Source organism: Telopea speciosissima, chromosome 3 (assembly GCF_018873765.1).
Source record: "Telopea speciosissima isolate NSW1024214 ecotype Mountain lineage chromosome 3, Tspe_v1, whole genome shotgun sequence".
Lineage (NCBI taxonomy): Eukaryota > Viridiplantae > Streptophyta > Magnoliopsida > Proteales > Proteaceae > Telopea > Telopea speciosissima.
The window spans coordinates 7,200,837-7,224,809 of NC_057918.1; the positions used below are offsets into that span (position 1 = coordinate 7,200,837).

The following is a 23,973-nucleotide window of genomic DNA, read 5'->3' on the forward strand; positions in this document are numbered from 1 at the left end:
TGCCAGCAATAAAAGGATGCATCTTCGATTAATGTGTGAAAGAGAGATTCCATTTATGTTCCTTAATCTGCATCAACGATGCCCATAACATATAGTTTTTAATATATTGAACAACTTCAAATGACAATATCAATAAGCCAATAACTGATTCCTATTGTTTTCTTTGTTTGTAAAATAGTGACATCTGCACAACTGTGAATACGATAAAACTCCTACTCTGACAAGACCAACTTGTAACCAGCCAGCCATGGTTTTGAAACATCCCAAAGCTGATGCAACACAGTCTATGCTTCTCCTGATTAGCCAATTCCTCATGGAATTCCTTGTGCATCAGGCTTGGTATTAATATCTGTCATATAGAAGTAAAATTTCTTGAGGGAACAGTATTCAAAAATTAATCCAAGTGAACACAATTAGAGGAGAAAGGCAAATAGAAATATGTTGTTGTTATATGACCTGTTAGCCAATAGAAGTCTGTGTTCAGATTCATGATCTTCCAAAGCCAGCAACTACCTTCTGTGTTTTACGGGTATCAATCTTTTCAGGGCTTGGAAATCCAGTACTCTCCTCATACTTCTTTTCCAAGGCCTGTCGAAGGAATGACCAAGATAATGAGCGAACTATGCCATATCTTATTCTTCTTAGGATATGCATGTTTCAACATGAATGGGAGGAAGTAAAGAAAAGGAAAATAATCTTTTTAATCATAGAATTGATTTCACTGGAAGCACACAAGTGATGTAAAAATTTGCAGCTGCAGCCCCTATTTAATGCCCAAAGTCTGTAAAATAAATTACAGGGAGTAAAATATTTCACTTAATTTAATTTACTTCCCGGCATTTTACATCGAAACAAACAGAGCTTTAATAACGATGGACCAGGAAAGCCTCTTGAAATTACAATTTTGCATTGGACCTGATCAATACTTTCAGACAGGACGATCTGACAATGGTCTGATGGCTCGGACTGGTTGACCTTTTTCACTGCATCTCTAGGATAAGAATAATTTGATCTAAATTCTGATAAGATTGTCACTCATTCAGACCACCAACCTTTTGCTTGAACTATCCAACATCAGGTCCTTCCTTTCAATAAAAAAATTGTTATAAACTGAAAAAGAGTTCTTCATGAGTACTGAGTTACCCTGGACATCAAGGAACAAACTGAATGGAAACTTGTCCCTTCCTCCCCCCCCCCCCCCTGCCCCCTCAAAAAAAAAGATTGAGATTTTTTATTTTTTGAGGGGGGGGGGGGGATAGATCCAATGCTGACAGAATATTGTGACAGCCTCCAATGGATGGATAATTATGATTGGCTGTGAAGCCCAAGCCTAGGAAGTCCCGTCCAAAATCTAGGGCACTGGGCTCTATTTTAGGACCATGTAAGGGTCCACATTGGTAGTTGGTCTAGTCTTTGTTCACTTTAAGTAAATACAGGGCACTATTGTGATTTCACAAGCCTTATAAATAGTGTTGGCTTAAATCATGATGATCTCCTTTGTTAGTATTGTATGGGTTAGTTTTAGTTAGTAGAAGTTTCAAAAATAAGTAAGAGTCAGATTCGTAGTTTGTTTCAAGAGTCCTATAACACGGTTTACAAACTTCTAACAGAAGTAATTCAACAGAAGAACAGAAATATAGGATTGTATGAAATAGGGAAAAGAACCAGAAATGGAGAAAAATTAGTAACTTCAGGAAATCAACTCTAATAGGCCTGAAATTGCAATCAAGGGTTAATTCAGTGGGTTGAATAAGCCTGCAAAGTTTGATTAAATTCTGATAACAGATCAGTAGGTTTCTGAAGAATCCTACAGTGATAAGGATTAGTCACAAGCAAGATCGGAACTGATAAATCGATTATTAGGGTATTCAAAAATTCAGAACAGAACTTCAAAGAGAGAAAATCTGGAATTAATGAAGTAGACTGATATCAGAACTAGTAGCATATAGCAGAAGTGAGTAAACAAAACAGATACAAAAATTTGAACAGAAACAGTATAGCCGCAGGGGATGTGAGTGTTCAGATCTGACCTGTAACTTTGATAGATAGATCAAAGGATAGAACAGGTCAGGAATCCACCTAAACCCACCCAGAATCCACCAGGTATCCTACTGAATCTACAATAGTAGAAAATTAAAAAAAAAAAAAATTGAACTTATATTACTTCAAATTGATGGGATGGTCAGCAGGCCAGTACACTTGTTTATAGCTACTCCAGGAACCTACTGTCGGCTTAGGAGATCTTCCTAAAACAAAAGCCTGACAAGAGCTATTCCATCATCCAACCAATAGGAAAGTTTCAATCTGACCCAACATACTAACAACCAATAAGAAAGAGAGGACTAACTCAGACTAGAATAAAAATATTCGTAATCCAAGATAGGTTTTACAATAAAAAATTGAGAAAATAATCCCCTAGAAAACCCCACGATTTGGACTGTTGACTGGATAGGATTCCTGATCTGTTCAGGAATCAGAAACTGGATAAAAGCTGAACCGCAGGCTGCTGTCATGGCAGTTAGGTGGCAGTCACGCTGGCTGTTATGTCAGCTGTGATGGTTGTGATGGCTTCCTTCTTCTGTAGTACTGCTTCTGGAACCTTGTTTCTGTACCATCTTGTTCAAATAGTCTTTCAATTTTTATTGTTTTCAGTCTATATGAAATTATGAATAGTGTAAACCCCCTTATCAATTTCAGGATTGAGGTATACTATTTTTTTTTTAACTGAAGTGTGTGATTGTGGCTCTCTTTCTCTCTCCTCTCCACATCATTTCTTCCCCACCCACTCAATTCCTTCTTCTTTACTCAGTTTATTCTTTCTAACACATCGCAGGCCCCAATTAGAGCAGAATCAACAGACTTACATCTTCAAGAAACAGGTCAGATCTCTTCTTAATACAATCTGTCTAGTTCTCTTCACACTCCGTTCCTATCCTCTTTTTTCCCTGATTTCTCCTCAATTCTGTTCCATACTTTTTCTTTATCTTCTCTGCCTACTATATTCTGTCCAAATTCAAAATATCATATTATTCTTATTAACCAGTATCACAGCCCCTCTTATCCATAGTTGTCATGGTGCCAAACCGGAGCAAGGCAATGACCAGGCACCTAGGCTTCATCTTAACACACTAGGCATCCCTTTAAAGTATAGGGCGAAGTATAGTGATTCTCATTAGGAGTCTATAGATTTGACGATTTACCTCATACACACAATAAAACGGCATACCCAGTGCACGAGGCTCCCGCCACTGCGGGGTCTGGGGAGGGTCATAATGTACGCAGTCTTACCCTTGATTTCGCAGAGAGGCTGTTTCCAGACTCGAACCCATGACCACTTGGTCACAATGGAGCAACCTTACTGATGTGCCAAGTCCGCCCTCATCCTCATACACACAATCATATCCTATTTATATATTAAATAAATGTATTATTTTTTGTCTTTTCCCTTTTCCCATCCACAAACCCATACCCTTTGTCCCCTCTGTGCTACTCAGGTTCCTCTCCTCTATATCGCCTCTACATCTCAATGAGCAAGCTTCATCGAAGGTCTGATGAGCAAGTAACAGGCATGCCTTTCCTCTGTTCTCCTTTACTCTCTTTGTTTCTGGCAGGGGTGGTGACTGCAGTTGCTGCTGGCTACTGCAGCTTCCTCTTCTTATTCTTCTCTGGCAGTGGCGGCAATGGCAGTTGCTGCTTCTTCTCCGACAGTGGAGGCAGCAGCAGTTGCTACTGCTTCCTCTCTTCTTTTTCTTCTCTGGCAGTGGAGGTGATGGCAGTCGTTGTTGCTCCTACTGCATCTTCTGCAGGAGTGGCGGACACAGCAGCTGCTGCTGTCGTCTCTGGATTTCCTATTTTTTCTTTTCAATCCACCTGGTATCTTTTTCATTTTTTACCCAATTCCCCCCTGGGTTTCAGGTCTGGGTGCCTAGTCACCTTGGCAATCAGCGGTCTTATATACCGAAAAACACCTGTAGCCTTGTTGACACCTAGGCTATGCATTGACAACTATGCTCTTCTCTCTTCAAATTCCGATCTAAAATCATCCTTAAGCCTATCAGACCAGAGAATACTCATGCGTTTCTGCCACAAGGTACAAAACCTTGGGCTGATCTGACTGAGGGTTGTTAATAATCAGTTTTCTCTCCTAAAACCCTCAAGTTGATTTTCAGTGATTTCCAGATTTATTCTTGAATTCAGTAACTCTGTTTTATCCTCTGTTACACTATTCTCTTCTCATGTTGGTTAATCTCGTTTTGGGACCTAATTCTAGGGCTAGAGTTTTAGAGGCAGCATTACCACTTCATTTTTATTTCAGTTCTAATTGAAAGATAACGACAGATAACTAGACAGATATGGTCAGATAGATAGCAATAGAGATATAGATGGATAGTTAGGTATAGGGATAGAAAGTAACAGAGGCATAGAACGATAGATAGGTATAGGGAGGGAGGAGGGTAGAGAGGTCATAGCTACCATCTAGTTCAGTAAAGAACATCAAATTGTTAAAGCTATACTTTTGTTTCTCCATAATATTATTTGAATTTCTCTGGATTTCTTGAAGAAATTTCAACATGGCCTATGTATTCAAGTGAAGGGAAATTACCCCAACTGGAACAAGACTTGACCAAATCAACGGTGATCATAACTGTCAAAACTGAATAAACATTGCAAGTTTCAACTGGAGTCTTAAGTTGATCTATAAATCCAAGGAATCATTCTACATTATTTTAAAAATATATGTATATATATAAGAAACATGTAACCAATATTTCAATCAATACGTTCAGACCATAATCTGATGCATAATAGAAAATCATAGATCTTGATGTGATGGACTATCAAAAGCATCATAAAACATCACAAGCTCATGTCCAAACTCACAAGAATACAATATCACCAAAACAAAAACTAAACAATTTTAAGAACATTAGCACATTAATTTATACATCTTTGGACTTATATTTGTGTGGTGGTCGGTGAAGCTTGGTCAGAGCATAACATTGTAATTCCGTAACTACAATAACTGCATTCAATATAGTTTCTGTCACAGAATCCACCATGCAATACTTCAAATAGCATCTTCTGTTATAACTTATAACCATCTTTACTCTAAAAAAATAGAAACTCAAAAGCAGATTGTGGCATAAATCATGCATTCAACACATTGAACAAGGGAAAATTTTAATTTTGTAAGCTTTTGCAAACTTTGCATAGGCTATTTTACATCTTCTGACATTAGGGATCTTTCTATTGATTTCCTTGGTGGGGAACAGCAAAGCAAAGCAAATATAGAAGGGGATCTAACCTTGTTTCCCCAACTTCCACAGCACAAACCAGCTAGAGAAGCACTTGCAAACTTAACATCTAGACTTTTTAATTCCCATTAACTGTATCATTCTTCTCTATATTCTAGTTCTTGAATTAAAAATATGAATAGTTACTCTTCACTTCTAGTTTCTTTACCCTGCATTCATTGCTGAACTAGGGAATTCTAGCCCAAAACTAAATCCTCAAAGACTCAAACCACCAACCTCCTTTTTTTTTCCTTTTGTTTTTCCTTTTTTTTTTTTTTTTTGCTTTTTCTCCTTCAGTTCAATTTAAAAACCTCTTTTCTAAATGATGCTGCCAATTCACCCAGGGAATTACTTCTAAAATTCTTTCCATGTTGCTAAACCTGTTGACCATGTACAGATACTAGTTCTTTCGTTCCTTTCTTCTTTCATGGTATCAGCATTTTCATTTCCTTTCAAAGGGACATGGCATAATTCTCTGATTCCTTAGGAAGCAGAGAGACAGACAGACAAATGCTAGATTTAAGGGGTACGCCCTTTGCATAAATTTATTTTTCCCAGCTTGGCTATACAAGTGTATAATGCAGAACTGCAAGCTACAAAGCTAATAGATGTAATAATACCAACTAAATTTAACCTGCATAGAAAGCATCTATAATGTTTGTTCAAGACTATTTGTACTTTAGCCAAATTGTTAATACTTCAGTGGCTTCCATGAATTTGTGCCATCATTGGTTTTGTTGGTTTGCCCACATATACAAATATGATCTTAAAACAGGGTGCAATCAAAACAAAAAAGGAACAGTATCCACATCGAGTCTCCTCTTTTTTAGGGGGGTGAGGAGAGGCGTGTGGATTGGGACAAAGAAAGGTGTATTTTCTTTTCTCTTGCTGTATGCTTAACGGATTATAAAAACTATAGCAGATGACAAAAGATAAAAACAGAAGTGGTGGTATGTTTATGCTTCTGCTCACCCGTAGATCTGCACGGATATTCTCAAGAATTTCTTCAGTCATTCTGTCAAAGAAAAGAGTTCCCTGCAAATACACAAAACAAAAAAGAAACTACTTTAATAGGTGAACCACCAAGACAGAATATCAAGAAAGGCATTAACTGAAAGAGACGAACTGTGTTTTTTTTTCCCCGATGAATAAAAAAATCAGTACCAAAGGAAAGAGAAAGGGGGGGGGGGGAGAGAACTGCTATTACTCATGCATGTTTTAACATTCCCTGTTAAAGAGCAACACAAAATGATTAAATACATAGAAATTCTGTGATTAATCAACCTGTAAGATACTGTGAACCTGACTAGCAATAGATTTAGTAGTCATGATTTAATGATAGCCTGTCTTGATACATCAAACCATGGAGATGTTATTTAGGTTTTACATTCACTATTTTAAGTAAATACCACTTTCCCATTCATAATTGTTAGCCAAGTTAAGTATGCTGAGATGGGTGCATGGCAAGACTGGCTATTGTATAATTGCTAATTAATGTGTTAGAAAGTACTTAGTAGTATCACCAATAGACAAAAAATGAGAAAAGGGCAATTGAGATCTGAGAAGGTATGGGAATGTGCAACTAAAACAGAAAATGCTGTTGATCTATGGCTGTCACTGAGAGGAGGTGAATCAGTAACCTAAAAATTCTTCAGTTTTTCTTTTCCAAACTGATGCTGGTCACACTGTTGGTGCTGAACTGATAATCACAGTCATGTACACTTCCCAGCCAGACTGTCAAAGGCTCTACCAGATGTGTACACCCATCCTGCAGCACACACACTTCCAACTCTGGTTCTAGTACAAGCACAATACAAAGTCCACACACACAATACAGAATATATGTGGTTCGGCAAGTTGCCTACATCCACGGAGCAATGCCAGTGAGGCTTTGTATTTACATAATACTCTACTGTTGCTGCACCTACAGCTGGGAGCACCCACACCCAGGTTTTCCCAGCATACAACTGAGAGGACATTAAAACGCAAGTGCAGAGGTAGCACCCACTCCCAGTGTTCAGCACCTACTGAACACCCCTTACAGTGTAACAAAGGTTTGGGCTTATAAACAGTGCCCTAAAATCATGCATAAACTAAAATAGGTCTTTCAACAATTTTACCACCTATTTCTAGCATACAATATAACAGGGATGAAGCTGAAACAAACACAGTGAAGAGAATGCTTACCACCCTTGTTCTATGTCAATCCTGGTCATCTGAGATGTCCCTGAGATGTGCTGGAGCCATCTGGAACTATCAACTCTTTCCTTGTACGGAGAAACTTGAGATTTCAAGTGTGCACTGCCATGAGGGGACCACACAATTTTCCTTCTTCTTTGTCTTCTTCCCCTTCTTGTCTTTCTTCAATAAATTTACTCAATGCATCATCTTCTTCTTTAATGGAGCTCACCCACCACTCCTTAACCTTCAATGCATGTTCAAGCAACCTCAAAATGGTAGTTGGATAGAGTTCAATGCACTTGACATGAGAACAAACCGTTCTCTTGCTGTTTCTAACGATTTCAGTCCTATACTGTTCATTTTTTGTGCTGCATGGATGAAGAGCATAATTTTCTAAGAAATTTGAGCTTTGGATGAGCTCAATCGGACATCGGACGGCTGAGTTATTGTTGATCAAAGATCAGCATATCACAAAATTTATTTGCAATCTTTGACTAACTTACCGTGTACCCGTGAAGTATGGTAGCATGGGGACTACAGGGGTGTACAGGATTTTATGAATTCCGGGCCGCAAGATAAGAATCACGACCTGGCAGCATTTAATGGTCGTCGGATTGACGACTGACGTGACAAAGTTGGTTGACCCATTTTCCGGAGGGCAGAGCCAATCAGACCGCAGCTTATGGACTCTTTAATGGAAGTGGCACCGTGCACGCACTGCACGGAATAAGGCTCATGTGAACCGCGCCCCAACGATTCGCCTTCTCATTCGTTCGGACCACGCGAAACGCGCTTCGCCGTCGGATTTTCTGAAACAAGCGGGAAAAATCCCAGGCTGTCAGATCGCAAAGATTCGGTCAAAATCGCCAGATCGGTATTGCATCTATGACTCTATGTGACTCCACCTGAGCCATTGACTTTGAATTGCATAGAATTTGGGCTAATTACATAGAGACCCCTTTGCTTTATGACTTGATTTACCTTACCCCACCGACTTTTGGTATTTACAAACCGAACCCCTACAATCTGATTTTTGGTGAAGTATGGGGCTTGTCCCTTGATGTTCGATGAATTGTCCGCCCAGGCATCATGCCTTGGACCCTGATGATTATGCCATGCAAGCGCAGGGCTGGGGGCCTGTTGTGGGAACGCCCAAATGGCCTGCAGCCATGACCGCACCATTCTGCAGGCGTGGCCAAAACACCCTGAGTCATCTTTCTTGCTACCAAGGAGCATTTGGCCACATGGCCTACCACTATGCAGCCATGTGGCACCATGTTGAGCCCACCACATTCTCTCTCCTCTTTCTTCTCCTCTTTCACATCAAGGGAACTTTGTATGAGTCCCTACCACTGTGGCTAACCTGTGGGGCCTACCTGCACCATGGAGAGGGTCCACCACTTAGGAAGATTTACCAAATTACCCCTATACAATACAAATAGACCAAAACGCCCATGAACACTGCTAGAACTACTGAACACCTCTCAAACATGTTGGAATGTTGTGGAACACATGCACAACCATCTCCGAAGCCTATGAACACTGCCATCTCATACTGTCCATATGCAAGCTGCCACGTCAGACTCAGAACTGGCCACCTCATCACTGATCAGACTCTGGTTGTCAACCAATATGCAACAAATGTACTAGTAATAAGCATTGGTGCATATTGAAAAAGATAAAAGGACAAGGTAAAGGCCAAAGGTAAGTTGTGTTGAAGTGGTGAGAAAGGGCATCCATGCTTATGCATTAACAGCATTTATGGCTTTTAATACAATGAAACAGGATGCACTTAGCTAACCCTCAATCGGACATGATAAGCTTAACTGAATTCAGTTTGAGATGAGTATCCACAAGGGCAAGGCCCTCCCTTTCCATTGGAAAAGTTCTCAGCCATTTTATTTTTGTAAGTAAACAAATACATGAATGTATGTTATCCAGAAGATGGGCTTCCAACTCTCGCTCTCTGGATAAGATTTGGAATGCCATCTTCTTTGATGTTTACTCCAAGATTGCCTTGCTCCCCCAAGCTCCTGTAAAGGACTCCCCAAGGAACAGGCTCACTGTTGTGTCCTAAGGTCTTCCTATTTCCCTTTTGCAACCTGACCCCCTCCCCCTCTTAGGCTCATTTGTATCTTTTGTTCTTTCTCTTTGCCTTGCCCTCGGGCTTGTACATTCTTATGTTTTTCTTTGTAATATATGTTTTACTCCTGACCCCATTTAGCTGAGTTTCTCCTGACTTGCTGGGCTGTGTCTCTTTCCTCTTACTATTTTTCATCTTTCATATTTCTATTTATTGCCCATCTTTCATTTGTCTTTTCTTTTCTCATTCCTCATCTCTTTCCCCATCCCTCTTTCCCCCATCTTTTCTTTCCTTTTTTTGGTTAACACTCTGGTTTCCCTACTTTGTTATGTTTGGATCCATGTAGCCAACCCCATTAAGTTGGGAGAAGGCTGAGTTTGTTGTTGTTGTTGTATATTTTCTACTCATCCAAAAACTAAATAAATGAATGTACATATATGTATGTATAATTTTAGTTGGCCAAAATTTCCCATCTTTTTAGACGTTATTCCTTATATGCCCCACTATCAATGTACACATAAATATATTCCCATCTCCCCTTCTTGTTACCTATGTTGGAATGCTTAGGAAAATGTGGATCATCTCTCTTTTGCTTGCCCCTTTTCCTCTTCTATTTGGAAAGGGCTCCTGGAAAAATGTTGGCCAAGGCCTCGAAGGATTCTTCCTCTCCAAAGGGAATGGATTTGAGTGTATATGACTTTTTCTGGTAAAACATGTGATGTGGTGCCAAGCTTGCCTTTGGAGCCACTATTAACCATTTATGGATGGAGTGTAATCTCAGAAAATGGTCCTCCAGTTCCAGATCCTTCCAGCAGATCTGGGACTGCATCTCTTTTGATGTCAAAAGCAAGTTATCTTTGGTCACCTCTCATTGTGTTGATTCCCCAAGGAACAAGCATATTATTGTGTCCTGGGGATTGCCTCTCTCTATTGAGTCCATTCTGCAGCCCTCCTCCTCCTCTCCCTAAGGATTGGGTTTTGCTCTGTTAGCATTGTTATTCTGCATTGTTTTTTCTTCTTTCCCTTTTTAGGGGCTCCTTATATCTCATTTCTTCTTTTGGTAGTGAATTTTTTATTCACCCAGAAAAATGATGAGTTCTCCCTTTCAATATCTTTTAAAAAAAAAAAAGGATGTACCCGGTGTACAAGGCTCCCGCGTTTAGCAGGGTCTGGGGAGGTCAAATGTACGCAGCCTTACCCCTGTTTCCAGAGAAGCTGTTTCCAGGACTTGAACCCGTGACCAAGCGTTCAGCAAGAGAGCACTTGACCAACGAAAAAAAGGCAAAACAGAAAATACTTATTTTCATACATCAATCATGTCATTTTATTAGGAATGCTTACACACATTACTATAAAGTCAATATTTATCAAAAACCCATTGATTATACAAAAAATATACCATTTTGTGAGCCTATGGTTGGTTCAAAAGTTTTTATATATTGATTTCCACATGACCATTTTACCCAACTCCCAAGGAATGTGATTCCCATATATTGTTAGCTGGATATTTACACAAATGCCATTGACTGTGGAAAGATACCATTTGGGTCAAATTTGGGTCTCTTTTTTTTTTTTTTTTGATGAATAAAAATTAGGGGGAGCCCCCTACGAGTAGGAGTGCAAAACTAGAACGGACGGGAGAGAAGGGTGGGTGGTGGAAGTGGTTGGGTCAACTAGCTAGGGCACCGGGTTCTTACCCAAGACCGAGAGAAGGGGAGCAGCAAGGGCTTCACTTGGACCATGAGACAAGTCCAAAATCGAATCCGAGAGGAGAGTGGAGTCGAGGGCTGCGAGGGAGCAAGGACGGGCCATAGGAGAAGGGGCCTAAGGAGAGGAAGGCATGTGGGATGGGCCAAGGATAAATGGGGCCAAATGGGCTGGATGGGCCAGACCAGCAGGGCGAGGGAGGGATTTATATGGGAGGGGTGGCTAATTGGCCCAGGAGAGCAAATGGGCCTATTCGTCGCAAACAGGGGAGGGCACCGAAGAGACAAAGGGATAAAATGGGACGATGCGTGAGGAAAGGGTTGGGGCCCATAGAAGGAAGGGGTAAAAGTGGGGGAAGAAGAGATAATGGTTGGGAGTTTGTCGAAGGGGAGGGGTTTACAAAAGAGGAAGGGGACCCCGCAGGAGGGAATGCGGAGTAGCAGCGCAAGGGAGAGAAGCAAGGTTGGTTGCGTCAACTGGCTTGCAAAAGGGTCAGAATGGGGATGGTGAAGGATCGAGGGTTAGGCAAGATGGAGATTGCAGACAGGAGTGTCAGAGGTAGCTTCGAGAACAGGGTCGAGACTGTTGCCGACAGAGGTGAACCAATCGGCGGGCCTTCCAAGGCCAGGGTGTTGTCAGCGTCCTCGCCCGACTGCAAGACAGAGAGAGAGTTGTGACCAGCAGTCCCAGACCGCAAAAGTTATCGATTGGAGAAGAAATCAGAGGGCCCTTGGAATGGCCTCAAAGAGAACCATATGGAGGAGCTCTACTAGGCGAGCGACGGACAATCGACTGGGAAGCAAGAGAAGAAGGGAGGATAACAGACAGGTTAACGATGCAAACACTAGCTGAGCAGGGTTAGAAGGAGTAGGAGTGCAAGTGGTGGAGCATGAGGTGGTTGAATGGCCAAAAGTTTTGCAGGACATACAGTGAGGGAGCGACTATTCAAGGAAGGCTTGCTGCTGGAAAGAAAACCTGTTGTTGTCTGCAACTGTGAAGGAAGGAGGGGGACAACAGCGGAGACCTCAACACAGATTTGTGCATATGCAAGACGTTCCATGCTTTTCGTTCTTCAGTCCGAGAATAGCGGTTTTCCCAGCACAGAACCAATGATGTTAAGGTCATCTTCGTACCAGTAATGAAGAGGAAGCCCAGGCAGGGAGATCTAGAGTGGAATGGAGCTCAAGTCCACACGGTTGAGTTAAGAGGTTTTTTCCCCAATGTACCACGGGCCTCCTTCCAGAACCTGAATCTGTCTTCTTCCTCAGAGAATCAGAAGATGAAGAAACCGTTATCTAACAAGTATGTATCTAGAGAGCCTTGAACTTTCCATTGTTGCTAGGGGAGTGCTTGACAGTACATAGAGGTCTGCTCAAAATGAAGCAGCCCGCTAGGGAATTTTGCCACTTGCTAACTTCTTCATCCATGAGGATTGAGGGGCAGAGAGCAAACTTCGAGTTGCCAACAGTGGAGGGGGGGGTTTGGCTCTTAGTTATTACCCTATGTAAAAACAAATAGTTTCAAACGCTATGATAAAGGGAGTCCAAATTTTTGTTTTACAGTCCCATCACATTATTCGGCCAATACTTACAAAAATGCCAACAACAATGGAAAGATAGTATTTAGGAGGTGACATTTGGTTCTTAAAATGATAGCAGTGAAAAGTTCATTAAGATCAAAATTGAGCCTTATATGGCATAATCATACCAAAATATCACATACAAAATACGTGTATTATTAGAAATAAATAAATCTACCATTCTATGTCATGTGCAGAAGCACATGGTTTCCAATAAAATTACCAACATGTCATTTGAGGTCTCATGTGCAAAGCACATGCCTCTAACAAGTATACACAGGTCTATTAACTTTGGAGCCACATTTCCTGCTTCTTTGGGGCTAAAACTTAGCCAGTGGGATGTATGCTGCGTCCTCTATCACATGAAACAACCATGTCTATCCATGTCTGCCACACGACAATTGACAAGCGGTCAACTGTAATAACTAACAAGTTACCCTACCATCTGCCATTTAAGAATTTTTTTTTCAATCTACACAAGAATGATTATATTTTAGTTGTATGAGAAAATATAGAGAAATAATACAAGTGAATTGGAAAGCCTCTCCTTCCTTTCCTCCTCCCGCTTTATTAAAAAAAAAGAGGAACATATAAAAGAGTTGAAAGATAGAAATCACAAAAGCAGTTCCACTTCAAATAAACCAAAAAATCTAATCCTTTGAAATGTTCTTACCTCCTAAGCACCTCCTTCCAACCTCTTTTTTTTTTCTTTTTTTTTCTTTTTTTTTTTTTTTTAACCCGAACTTACCTGGGACCCGGGCCAGCCCCAAAATTTTATTGAATCATCAACAAATAAAGAATACAGGGGGGGACATTCCACCTTACCCCAAACCCACGAAACCAAACATTAGACTCTAAGGACCGGCCAGCCCTCCCTATCCTCCCTGATGATCGCTTGGAAGGTTCCTGAGGGCAAATTCTCCTGCAGGAAAGTAACCGAAGACCCTGTCTCACAGGCCTGCTTGGCCAACCAATCAACAGCCCTGTTGCTTTCTCTAAACACAAAATCCACCGTCGCCTGAGTAACCTGAATCAGCGCTAAAATCTCATTGAACCAATACCATCCTCTCCAAAGGCTGCACTTCCGCAAGATCACCATTCTCACTGTGTTGGCTGAATCTGAATTCACCACTACCTCCTTGAACCCCAGCTCCTGGCACAATCTAAGACCATCTCTCAAAGCTCGAAGCTCAGCTTGAGAGTTTGTGCACAATCCGTAGTGGTTAGAGAACGCTACCAGAACAGTTCCACCCGCGTTTCTGATCACTCCTCCTCCCCCCCCCTCTCCAGGGTTGCCCCGACATGCCCCATCCACATTCAGCTTAACTAAATGAAAAGGGGGACACCAGTAAACCGGGAGAGGGCATGGAAATTTAGCTGGAACAGCCTCAAGCCCAAAACATTGCAAGATTAACCTGTCTCTAGCAGACTCCCCCTTCCTCACCTTCACCGACATCGGGAACTCTTTTACCCAGGCTTTAATGCGTTCCATAATCGTGACCGCCGTGCGCCTGTGTTCATCATGCCTCCTATTATTTCTTTCCCTCCACAGCTCCCAAACAATCAAGGAAGGGAGTAAACCTGTAATAAATGCACTAAGGCAGCGTCTGCTTGCCAATGCATGCCACTGGGATATCCGACTTCTAACATCTTGAGCAAGCAGCAACTCAATGTCAAGCAGCCGAGAGAAGAAGGCCCAAACCTTTATGGCAGTTCCACCTGAAATCAAACAGTGATCTGATGTCTCCATCCTAGGCTCTCCACAGCAGAGACACTTGGAAGCCATCGGAATCCCTATCGACATTAAGGCGTCATCGGTTGGGATTTTCCCATTCAACAGTTGCCAAGTGAAGAAAGCCACCTTCACCCGAAGGGATTGGTTCCAGATCCATCTAGCATATGGGACTGCAGGTGATACATTCCTTATTTCATTCCAGGCTGATTTAACCGAAAAGACACCATCACTAGAGGGAGTCCACACCAAAACATCCTCCCTAGCTGAAAGGCGAAAATCTCCTGAAGAAATGTCATTCCTGATGGTCACCTCATCGATCTGGTTAAGTAAGTCCTGCTTCCATGAGCCATCCTCCTCCAAAGCATCTTTAAGGTGCAGTTCCACATCAACCTGCAGGCCATTATCCACTACATCAATCAACGGACCAGCCCCAGACCAGTTGTCCAGCCAGAAAAAGACTTCCCCCAACCCAAGAAGCCAACGAGATCTGTCCATCAACAGCCCTTTGTAGGCCAAGGCATTCCTCCAAGATCTTGAACTAACCCCCTTCGGATCAACCAGAGAGATATGGAGGCCTTTAAAGAACTTGGCCCTAAAAAACTCACTCCAAATAGAGTGGTCTGTCAAGACCCTTGAGCTTCAGCGCCATCCCCACATCCTCCAGCATCCTCACTCCAAGGCCTCCCTCAACCGCTGGCCTACACACCTTCTGCCAGCTGACCCAGTGCTTCCGCCTTCCCCACTCCATGCTACCCCAAAGGAAGTCTGCAAAGATGCCACAAATTTTCCGCAACACAACCTTGGGGGGTTCCATCATGGCCAAAACATGGATAGGAATAGAGGAGAGGACATGCTTCAAGAGGGTGAGCCGACCCCCGGCTGATAGCAGCTTCCCCTTCCACCCTGCCACCCTGCTGCCGATCCTGTCAACCAGCTTATCAAAGAAATTAATCTTCAGCCTTCCACAGTAGAGAGGAGCCCCAAGATAGGTGATAGGCAACGTCTTCTGCGGGAATCCCGAGATCGGAGCCACCATTCTGGTTTGAGTCTGCGTAGCTCTGGCTCCCACCACGAAACAGCTCTTATGTTTATTGACCAGCTGACCCGAGAACCCTTCATATCTGCCAAGAAATCCCATAATCTGCTTTAACGAGTTTTTCAACCCCCTGGTAAAGATTATCGTGTCATCTGCAAAGAGGCTATGAGAAATCCCAGGACATCCTCTGGGGAGTCTAAAATAAGAAGCATGCCCCTCAGTGAACAACACCTTCAGACCTCTACTTAACACCTCCTCTGCCAGTATAAACAGAGCCGGCGATAGCGGGTCCCCTTGTCGCACACCTCTGGAAGACTTGAAAAAACATGATTGTTTGCCTCCAAGAACAACAAAGAACCAGCAGTTCTCAACCGTCTTCTTGATCAGGGCGATCCAGCTGCCACCAAACCCAAATTTTGCAAGGACCTTCCATAAAAAAGTCCACTCCAGCCGATCATACGCCTTGGCCATGTCGAGCTTGAGAATCACATTACCACCCCTAGTTCTCCTATTCAGCTCCTGGGACACTTCCTGCACAATGGAAATGTTATCATAGATACACCTTCCCTGGACGAATGCCCCCTGCTCCTCCGCCACCAACGGAGGCAGAATCCTTGCCAGCCTGGTGGAAATGAGCTTAGCAATAATCTTATATGAAAAGTTGCACAGGCTGATGGGTCTTATGTCTGCCATCACCTCCGGATCATCTTTCTTCGGAATCAACACCAAGTTGGCAGAAGTAAAGCTTCTAGGCAAGTCCCCCCCTTCAAAGAACTCCTTGACCGCAGCCCACACATCATTACCCACCACCTCCCAACAAGAAGTAAAGAAGTGCCCCGTGAAGCCGTCTGGGCCTAGCGCACTGTCACAGGATAAAGCAAAGACCGCCCCTTTCACCTCCTCCACTGAGGGAGCCTCCACCAGCTAGGCATTATCAGCATCAGACACTAGCGAAGGGATTAAAGAAAGCAAGTCCTCGTCCACCACACTGTCCTAAGAGGTAAAGATCTTTGAAAAGTGGCGCACTGCCTCCTGTTGCACCCCCTCCACACTAGAAATCCACTCTCCATCAGCACCTCTAATCCTCTGCACACCTGTCATCCTCCTCCTGATATTAACCGTGGCATGAAAGAACTTCGTGTTCCGATCCCCCTCCTGCAACCAAGTGACCCTGGATTTCTGCCTCCAAAAAATCTCCTCCTGCAATAAAACCTCCTGCAGAGCTGCCTTGGCTGCCCCCAGCGTATCTCTAGAGGTGTCATCAGCCCTCAAATCAAACTCCGTTTCCGCACTACAAACAACATCCTCTGCATCCCTAACTCGTTGATGTATGTTTCCAAACACCTCCTTATTCCTACTATGAATGGCTATGCGAAGCCTCTTGAGCTTCAAATCCAAAAGCCCCAGAGGCGAGGCCACCACCGGCCCATCCTACTGACCCTTGACAAAGTCATGGAAACCTGGGTGACTGAGCCACATCTGCTGAAATTTAAAACCAGCCCCAGTACGGGGGGAGTCCACCCCAAAAAAGAGGCCAATCGGAGCATGATCAGAGCAGGTCCTGCTGAAATGAGTCACCGACCACCTGCTAAAAGAATTCGCCCAAGTCGCATTCACAAGAAACCTGTCCAGCCTAGCCATGACCCTACTTGCACCTGCCCAGTTATTGGACCAGGTGAACATACTACCACTGTAGCCGGCATCAATAAGAGCTGCTCTGTTACAGAAACTACCAAACTCCTCCATAGATAAGGAGCACGCCGGTCTACTGCCCACTTTCTCCATCAAAGACGCTACTGCGTTGAAATCCCCCCCGACCGCCCATGGTAAAGTGACCGAAAGAGAAAAGGCTTCCAGCCTCTCCCATAGTTCCCTTCTCTCCACCCTAGAGCATAAACCATGAACAAAGGTAAGGACATAGGAGCCTGTCCCACCCCCTCCACATTCAACCGTGATGTACTGCCCATGCTCCTCAACCACCCTAACTTGCACTAACGACCTCCAGAAAATCCATAACCTGTCCGTCGTGTGGACTGAATCCATCCCTATCCGCCTCCTCACTAAGCGTGACTTGGCGACTTGAGCTTTAGGTTCAGCTATCGCAACCATCTCTACCTTATGCAAGCTTACAAGAGCTTTTAAACGCCTACAAGTGGGCTTGTTTCCAACCCCGCGCGCATTCCAAAAGATGCAACTCATTGAACAGAGTCTAAAGAGGCAATTGCCAACCTCATCGATCTCGTTACACGCCTCTGGGCCCCTTCAAGTGCCCTCCTTCCCGTCCTGGCCTTCCTGATCTTTTTCCTCTTGTACACCAAGGCTGCATTCAAACAAACAGCTCGTTGTTGCAATCGCCTTCCCGCACCGCGGCCCACCGGAGCAGACTCAGGCACTGCCCCTGGAGGCCTCTCCCATCCAGACGAAGCCCCCTCACATATCTCTGGCAGCCTCTCAACCAATCTGTTCACCCTGTCCGGCAACGTGGCCTTAAAGGCCCTCAGACTATCCATCAGCGCCTCATGGCTCGTCTCGTCCTGCCCTGGAGCCGGCCCCTGCCCATCATCCTTCGACCCTGCCGGAGCCACTCCCTCCTCGAAAAAAGGCTCAGTGTCTTCGCAAAGAGATGCCGAAAGCTGTCTGTTCCCTGCTCCCACCGAATTACAAGACTCTTCCGGGGACTCCAAAACCACTGTTCGATCCCTTTCAGCTTCAAGAGTCTGATCCCTATCGGCTTCAAGAGTCAAATCTGGAAACTCCCCTTCCTCTGTAACGCAAGGAATGATCCCCTCCTTTGCTGCGATAGCACCTCCCAGCTGGGAGCTACGGCCAAAGCATTGCAGCCCTCCGCCGAGTTCCTCCCTACCTGCCGTCTAACTCGCTTCCAACGGCCACTCCTCCGCCGAGGTAACCCGCGAGTCCCCAGGCATCAGCCTCCCTAATCTCTCGACCCCTCCCTGTCGAGGTACCCTCACCTCGCGGAATAAAGACCCCATCGGCGGACCTTCCCTCCTCCACCAAATCGATCGCAGACCACCTGCGGCGTTATGCACCACCGCTGCAACCTCGGTTCGAACCCCTGCAGGTCTCGCCTCTGGACTTTCCAAAGAACTTCTTTCACATGTCCAATCTTCGAGCACATAGAGCGAGTATGAAGGGAGCCTCTCATACACCACCGCTGGAAGAAACCACTCGCACCACACCCAACCCAAAACCTTCTCAGGAGGAGGGTCTCGCAGGTCCAATTCCACACACACACGGGCTGCCACCGTGCGTGTGCAACTCGTCGTGGCTCCATCCACCTTCAGCACCTTGCCAACAGCCCCTGCAATAGATTTCAAGAAGTTCCCCTGATACAAATTCACAGGCAGCCCCGGCGGCGAGATCCACACTGGCGCCAATGGAGACTCCCAACCCGAGACAAAGTCCACAGTCCACTTCATAAAACGGAAACGAAACCCCTGAATATGCAACTGTTCCTTCATCCAAACCTTTACAAAATCAGCTTGAGCCGCGAACCGCAGAAGAACATGGCGTGGGTCATGCGTTGAAACCACAAAATCCCCCTGCAGGTGCAACGCCTTGCGAATGGACTCCTTGATCACGAACAGAGAAGGCTTCCCATAGCTGCACTTGGCAACCAGGGAAGTCGTGAACGCCATCTCCGAGAGATTCAACTCCTCCTTTGAGAAGAAGACAGCAGGGCTTCCATAAAACAACGAAGGCTTTTTAATCTCGACTGAGACAGGTGGCAGCGAAATCAACCTGGTAACCACAGAAGCAAACAAAGCAGCCCCACCATGACCCACTCCAAGCCGAGGTGGAGGATCAGGGGGCTGATCCTCCCTAGGAGGAGCCGCCATGCCCAAAACCCACGTGAACACCAAAACCCTTATCCTGCGCCCCAACCTGTATGAATAATGCACCTCCTTCCAACCTAGAAAACTGATTGCTGAATATTAACAGAAGGATATATCATTCATCATCCATGTAATTTGTCAGAGGAAATGGGAAATTCTTTAGAAGAATTCATCTATATATGGGTTAAATTTAACTCAAAGATATAATGACATACTAGGAATCACAAAACCAACTTTGAATTGTAAAGGCTTAAAAAACTGAGAATTCTTAGAAACTGCTCTTAGGGCTCAGGATCTCCTCCCACACACCAGAAACCACTGAACTTCAAACACATGGGCTATTATTTATCATGCCTTGTTCACATAGTTGTTAGAGAAAAATTAAATTCTTAGGAAGAATTCATCAAGAACTAAAAAATAAAGGTCATAAGTCTCTCGCACACAATCCTTCCATCTGAAAACAGTCAGAATTGGATATCTTGATTTCGACATGCTAATTGATTAAGAGTCAATAGTTGAAGAAAAAAATAACCTCCAAATGGTCAAACTCATGCTGGAAAACCCTTGCAGGGAGGCCTGACAAGTTAACTGAAAATCTTGCACCCGTAATATCACGAGCATCAACCTTCACAGATTCTGGTCTCTGAAAAAAATGAACAGCAGCAAATGGTCCATATTTAATTTCACAGAAGATGGTTAGATTATTGACAAAGAGCTCCACATAAGCCAAAAAACACAAGAATTGATATTAATCCTTGAGCTAGTAACTTTTATACCATCCCAAAATATTCAAGCATCATATGAATGATAATTACTTTTTTGCACATTCTATCAGGATATTCATCTTCCATTACCAATGACAAAACAAAAAAAAAAATTGGGGGTAACAACAGTAGGTCTCCTAACAAGAGGAAGATCATATGTTTCAATTTTTTGGCAGAAAATGTTTCAGGTTATATGGGCCTAGACAGAGTGAATGAAGTAAGGGAAAAGCATTCCTGTAAACACACCCCAAGCCCTTGGTCCATGACTTGGATGATGATACAACTCAACTCAGCTTATCACAACTAAATGGGGCCGGCTACATGGATCCTCTTTCGCCAATCAACCCTATCCAAAACCCTACCCGTTACCAGTCCTAAGCTATGCATTCTTTTTTCACCACTTCTCATAGAGTGATGACTCGGATGATGAATTGATGATAAAGGTGATAATTTGAAAAACATGAAATACAGAATTCCAATATAGAAATAGGTTTAGACAAGGGCGACCTATGCTTCAATTATCAAATATCCTAGACATATGGATTATGTGGCAAATCTAGAAAGTACATTTTATAGTGCTGCCAATCAGCCCCATGGCATCATGTATCTCATGTTTCCATCTCAATAATATGGCACTTGAAATTTCAATTTTCTTTCCCATTTGAAACAAAAAAGGGGGTGAAAAAATGGTTCCACTATTGATCATGTGACAGAGTGCTACTAATGGAGTTTGTTTAGACTGCTGCTATCAAAGCTGCCACTTGAAAGATTTCCAGATCATCAAGCTTTATATGAATACATCTCCAAGTAATGTTCATAGAAAGATTGCACTTACATTCCAAACTCACAAGAAGACACAAAAGGAGAGACAGACAAAAGAAAAAGAAAATTCAGTATCTAGAGATTACCTTTACATCCGCATAAATTCCAGGAAAGGATAAGCAACCTTCATTGAAAAGCACCATCTTCTTAGAATATTTGTAGACTCGGGGGTTTATTAGAACAATTTCTTCTCCTTCACCACATTCGCCGACAGGATTAAACACCATAAGTCGAATATTGAGTCCGACTTGAGGTGCCGAAAGCCCAATGCCATCGGTTCTGTGCAAAAGGAAGTCAACAAGTATTTTTCACTCCTGTAAATATCAAGCATTATTTATAAGCAAATAATGAATAATAATAAAAGGGGTTGCTTTTGTGAGCAGAAAACTCTAATCATAAATCAGATTTTGAAGATCCAACAGGCTTAGTATCCATGAGGCAGTTGCTATGGAAATAATATCATGCAAGTAAAGCTGAATTGAAAGAGTGGAGAGCACCCCTTCCCTTGTGCCGGGGGGAGGGGGGAAGAGACCATAATCACATAACGCAACTCAACTAAGTCTTATCCCAACTAACTGGGCTTAATCATAAATCCTTTATTTGTTGAAGCACAACACTTCAAAGAATAAGCAAATATATGAAATACTCAAATGGCTCCCAATTCATAGCATATTTGTTACAAAATCAATAGCATGCATATGAAACTAAAGATGTATAAAATAAATTGTTGTAATATGGGTATAAGGGTATTTATGTCATTAGGGTTTCTAGTGTGTTGCTCTAGGGGCATTAATTTACTTGTACAGTTGTACCTTCTATCACTTTATTATAAATAAAGGTGGCTGGTGTCAAAGAGACACAAGTCAGATTTCTCCCAACTCTCAACATGGTATCAAAGAGACACAACGCCCTAATGCCAAAACCCTCTCCTTCTTCCCGCGAAGGGTCGCGGTACTTTTTCCATCCTCAGTAGAGTTTTTTCCTACTGGGGAGCCTTCTCTTGTTCTTCCCATGATTTAAACCAGTGGATCTGGTTTTGTTTGTTTGCTGCAATCAGCATAGCATGTGTGGGTGACCTTTATATGGGCGCTTGTGTGTCAAGAGATATGACCTCAAAGTGTGATAGTGTCCATCAAATCCAAATAAATGGTTTATTTTAATTAATTCGAATTTACCTTTATATGGATGATTGTGTGTCCAGAGGTATGACCTCAAAAGTGTTCTCAACTAGGGACAAAGTTGGGCTTTCTGTTTGCATGTTCGCCACATTGTGTGTTTTGGGGAATGGAGATTCCAAACACAGATGCAGGTACACTTTAGTTGTGTATCGGACTCGATCATTTGAGAACCCAGCATTGTTAACTGTTGGATGTTTTAGTATAAATGCGTTCTCGTGATAGTTGTGTGGTCCCCAGACCTGTGATGTCTTTATCGTTGTAGACTGACATGGTGTACTTTAACGTACATAAGGTTAATGCCTACAGTTAACTGGCTATACATCACTGTGTTGGGACCACTGTGTCTGTTTGTTGATGAAGGTGATGCTTAATAAGGAATTCACTTCCCGTGTTGGGAGACTATCTCGAGAGAATCTTGAACTTGATTAGATGGAAACTACAAGCTTGGTTGTTTGTAAAGTGTTTATAAAAGATTTTATAAAATTAATATTATTTAACAATTATTTTAGAAACGTTTAATCATATTGTTTTGTTGTCCAATCAGTGATCATGATGATTTATACTAGTTGTTCAATGGACAAGGGTAGTGACAGTAATTTAATTCAATGCCCTGTGGTCCATTGTGAGATGTTGTAAAGTAGAGGGACTTACACGTAATATTTTTTTTATCAACTATGGGTTTTGTGGTTATTACCAAAACTAAGATGCACTCGTGTGCAATTAATTTAATTAGCCGATTGGGTATGACTCAATGTAGGCTACCTTGGTGTACGACCCAATAGGATCGCACCACTTGACACTAGTAATCCCAATAAGGAAAGAAATCAGGGTTTTTAGCTATAAATATTAAGGGTATCAAAATTGAGACTAAAACGGGTAAATCAGCCCGAACCAAACTGATGTCTTATTGGACATGTTTCGGATTCGGGTATCACAACCCCGAAACCGATCCGAACCACACCGGAAACCGAAAGAACCCAACACCGAAGCCAAATCGGCTCAAAACCCGGACCGAAACCAAAACCAAACCGATCTACCTTGATAAGAAAACAATAACAACCCAAAAGTCCAAAACCCATTAAAAAAAAAATCAATTTTTCCATAGATTTGTATAAATATGTATGTTAAACCGAACCCAAACCAAGCCGAAACCAAAGCCAAACCCGATAACAAACCAATACAACCCAAAACCAAACCGAACTTTCCTTCTAGATTTGGTTTTGGATTCACCATTCCCACACCAAAACCAACTCAACCCGAATCGACTGATTGACAACCCTAATAAATATAACCTTAAAAGGAGAAAAGTTGTGCAATTCATTATTAGGTCGTAAATTTTTTAGAGAAAGGGTTTCTCCCAAAAATTGCAAACACTCTCTCTCCTCTTCTTCTCTTTAATTCTCCAAGAGTTGGTGATAGTAATTGTTATAGGAAGGATTCTGTTGCATTCTTCTCAATCAAAGCGTTCAGCGGAGATTGAATCCTACCTTTGCGGGTTCAGTGTTCAAGTGTTGTGAACCATTGGAGGTGCTTCGGTTGCAACACTCAAAGAGATAACCCTAAACTCGTATTGAGATGTTTGTTTTGAATACCCTATACTGCGTGAGGATCGATTCTTTCTATCAGATCGGAAACGGAAAAGTTTTGATTCAGTACCATTCCCTCCTTCAAAAGAGCCATGGCCCAAAAAAATCCAAATTTAGCAGTGCTTTGCTTTGGTAACCACTACTTAACTCT

The 23,973-nt window shown here is 42.8% G+C and overlaps 2 protein-coding genes across 2 annotated transcripts in view; one reads left to right on the forward strand and one right to left on the reverse strand.

The window, feature by feature from the left end:
• Positions 1-23,973, reverse strand: part of LOC122654398 (peptide deformylase 1B, chloroplastic/mitochondrial) — a 25,072-nt gene continuing 1,099 nt past the window's right edge. The window contains exons 3-7 of the mRNA XM_043848471.1: positions 21,145-21,337; positions 20,005-20,115; positions 6,267-6,329; positions 457-588; positions 1-349 (exon numbers count right to left, since the gene is read on the reverse strand). Of these exons, the coding sequence (XP_043704406.1) occupies positions 487-588; positions 6,267-6,329; positions 20,005-20,115; positions 21,145-21,337 (469 nt within the window). The 3' untranslated portion in view covers positions 1-349; positions 457-486. The remainder of the gene's footprint in view (positions 350-456; positions 589-6,266; positions 6,330-20,004; positions 20,116-21,144; positions 21,338-23,973) is intronic.
• The window catches only part of LOC122654397 (phosphatidylinositol 3-kinase, root isoform), an 18,364-nt gene continuing 17,142 nt past the window's right edge, over positions 22,752-23,973 (forward strand). The window contains exon 1 of the mRNA XM_043848469.1: positions 22,752-22,762. The gene's annotated coding sequence lies outside the window, so the exon portion shown is untranslated. The remainder of the gene's footprint in view (positions 22,763-23,973) is intronic.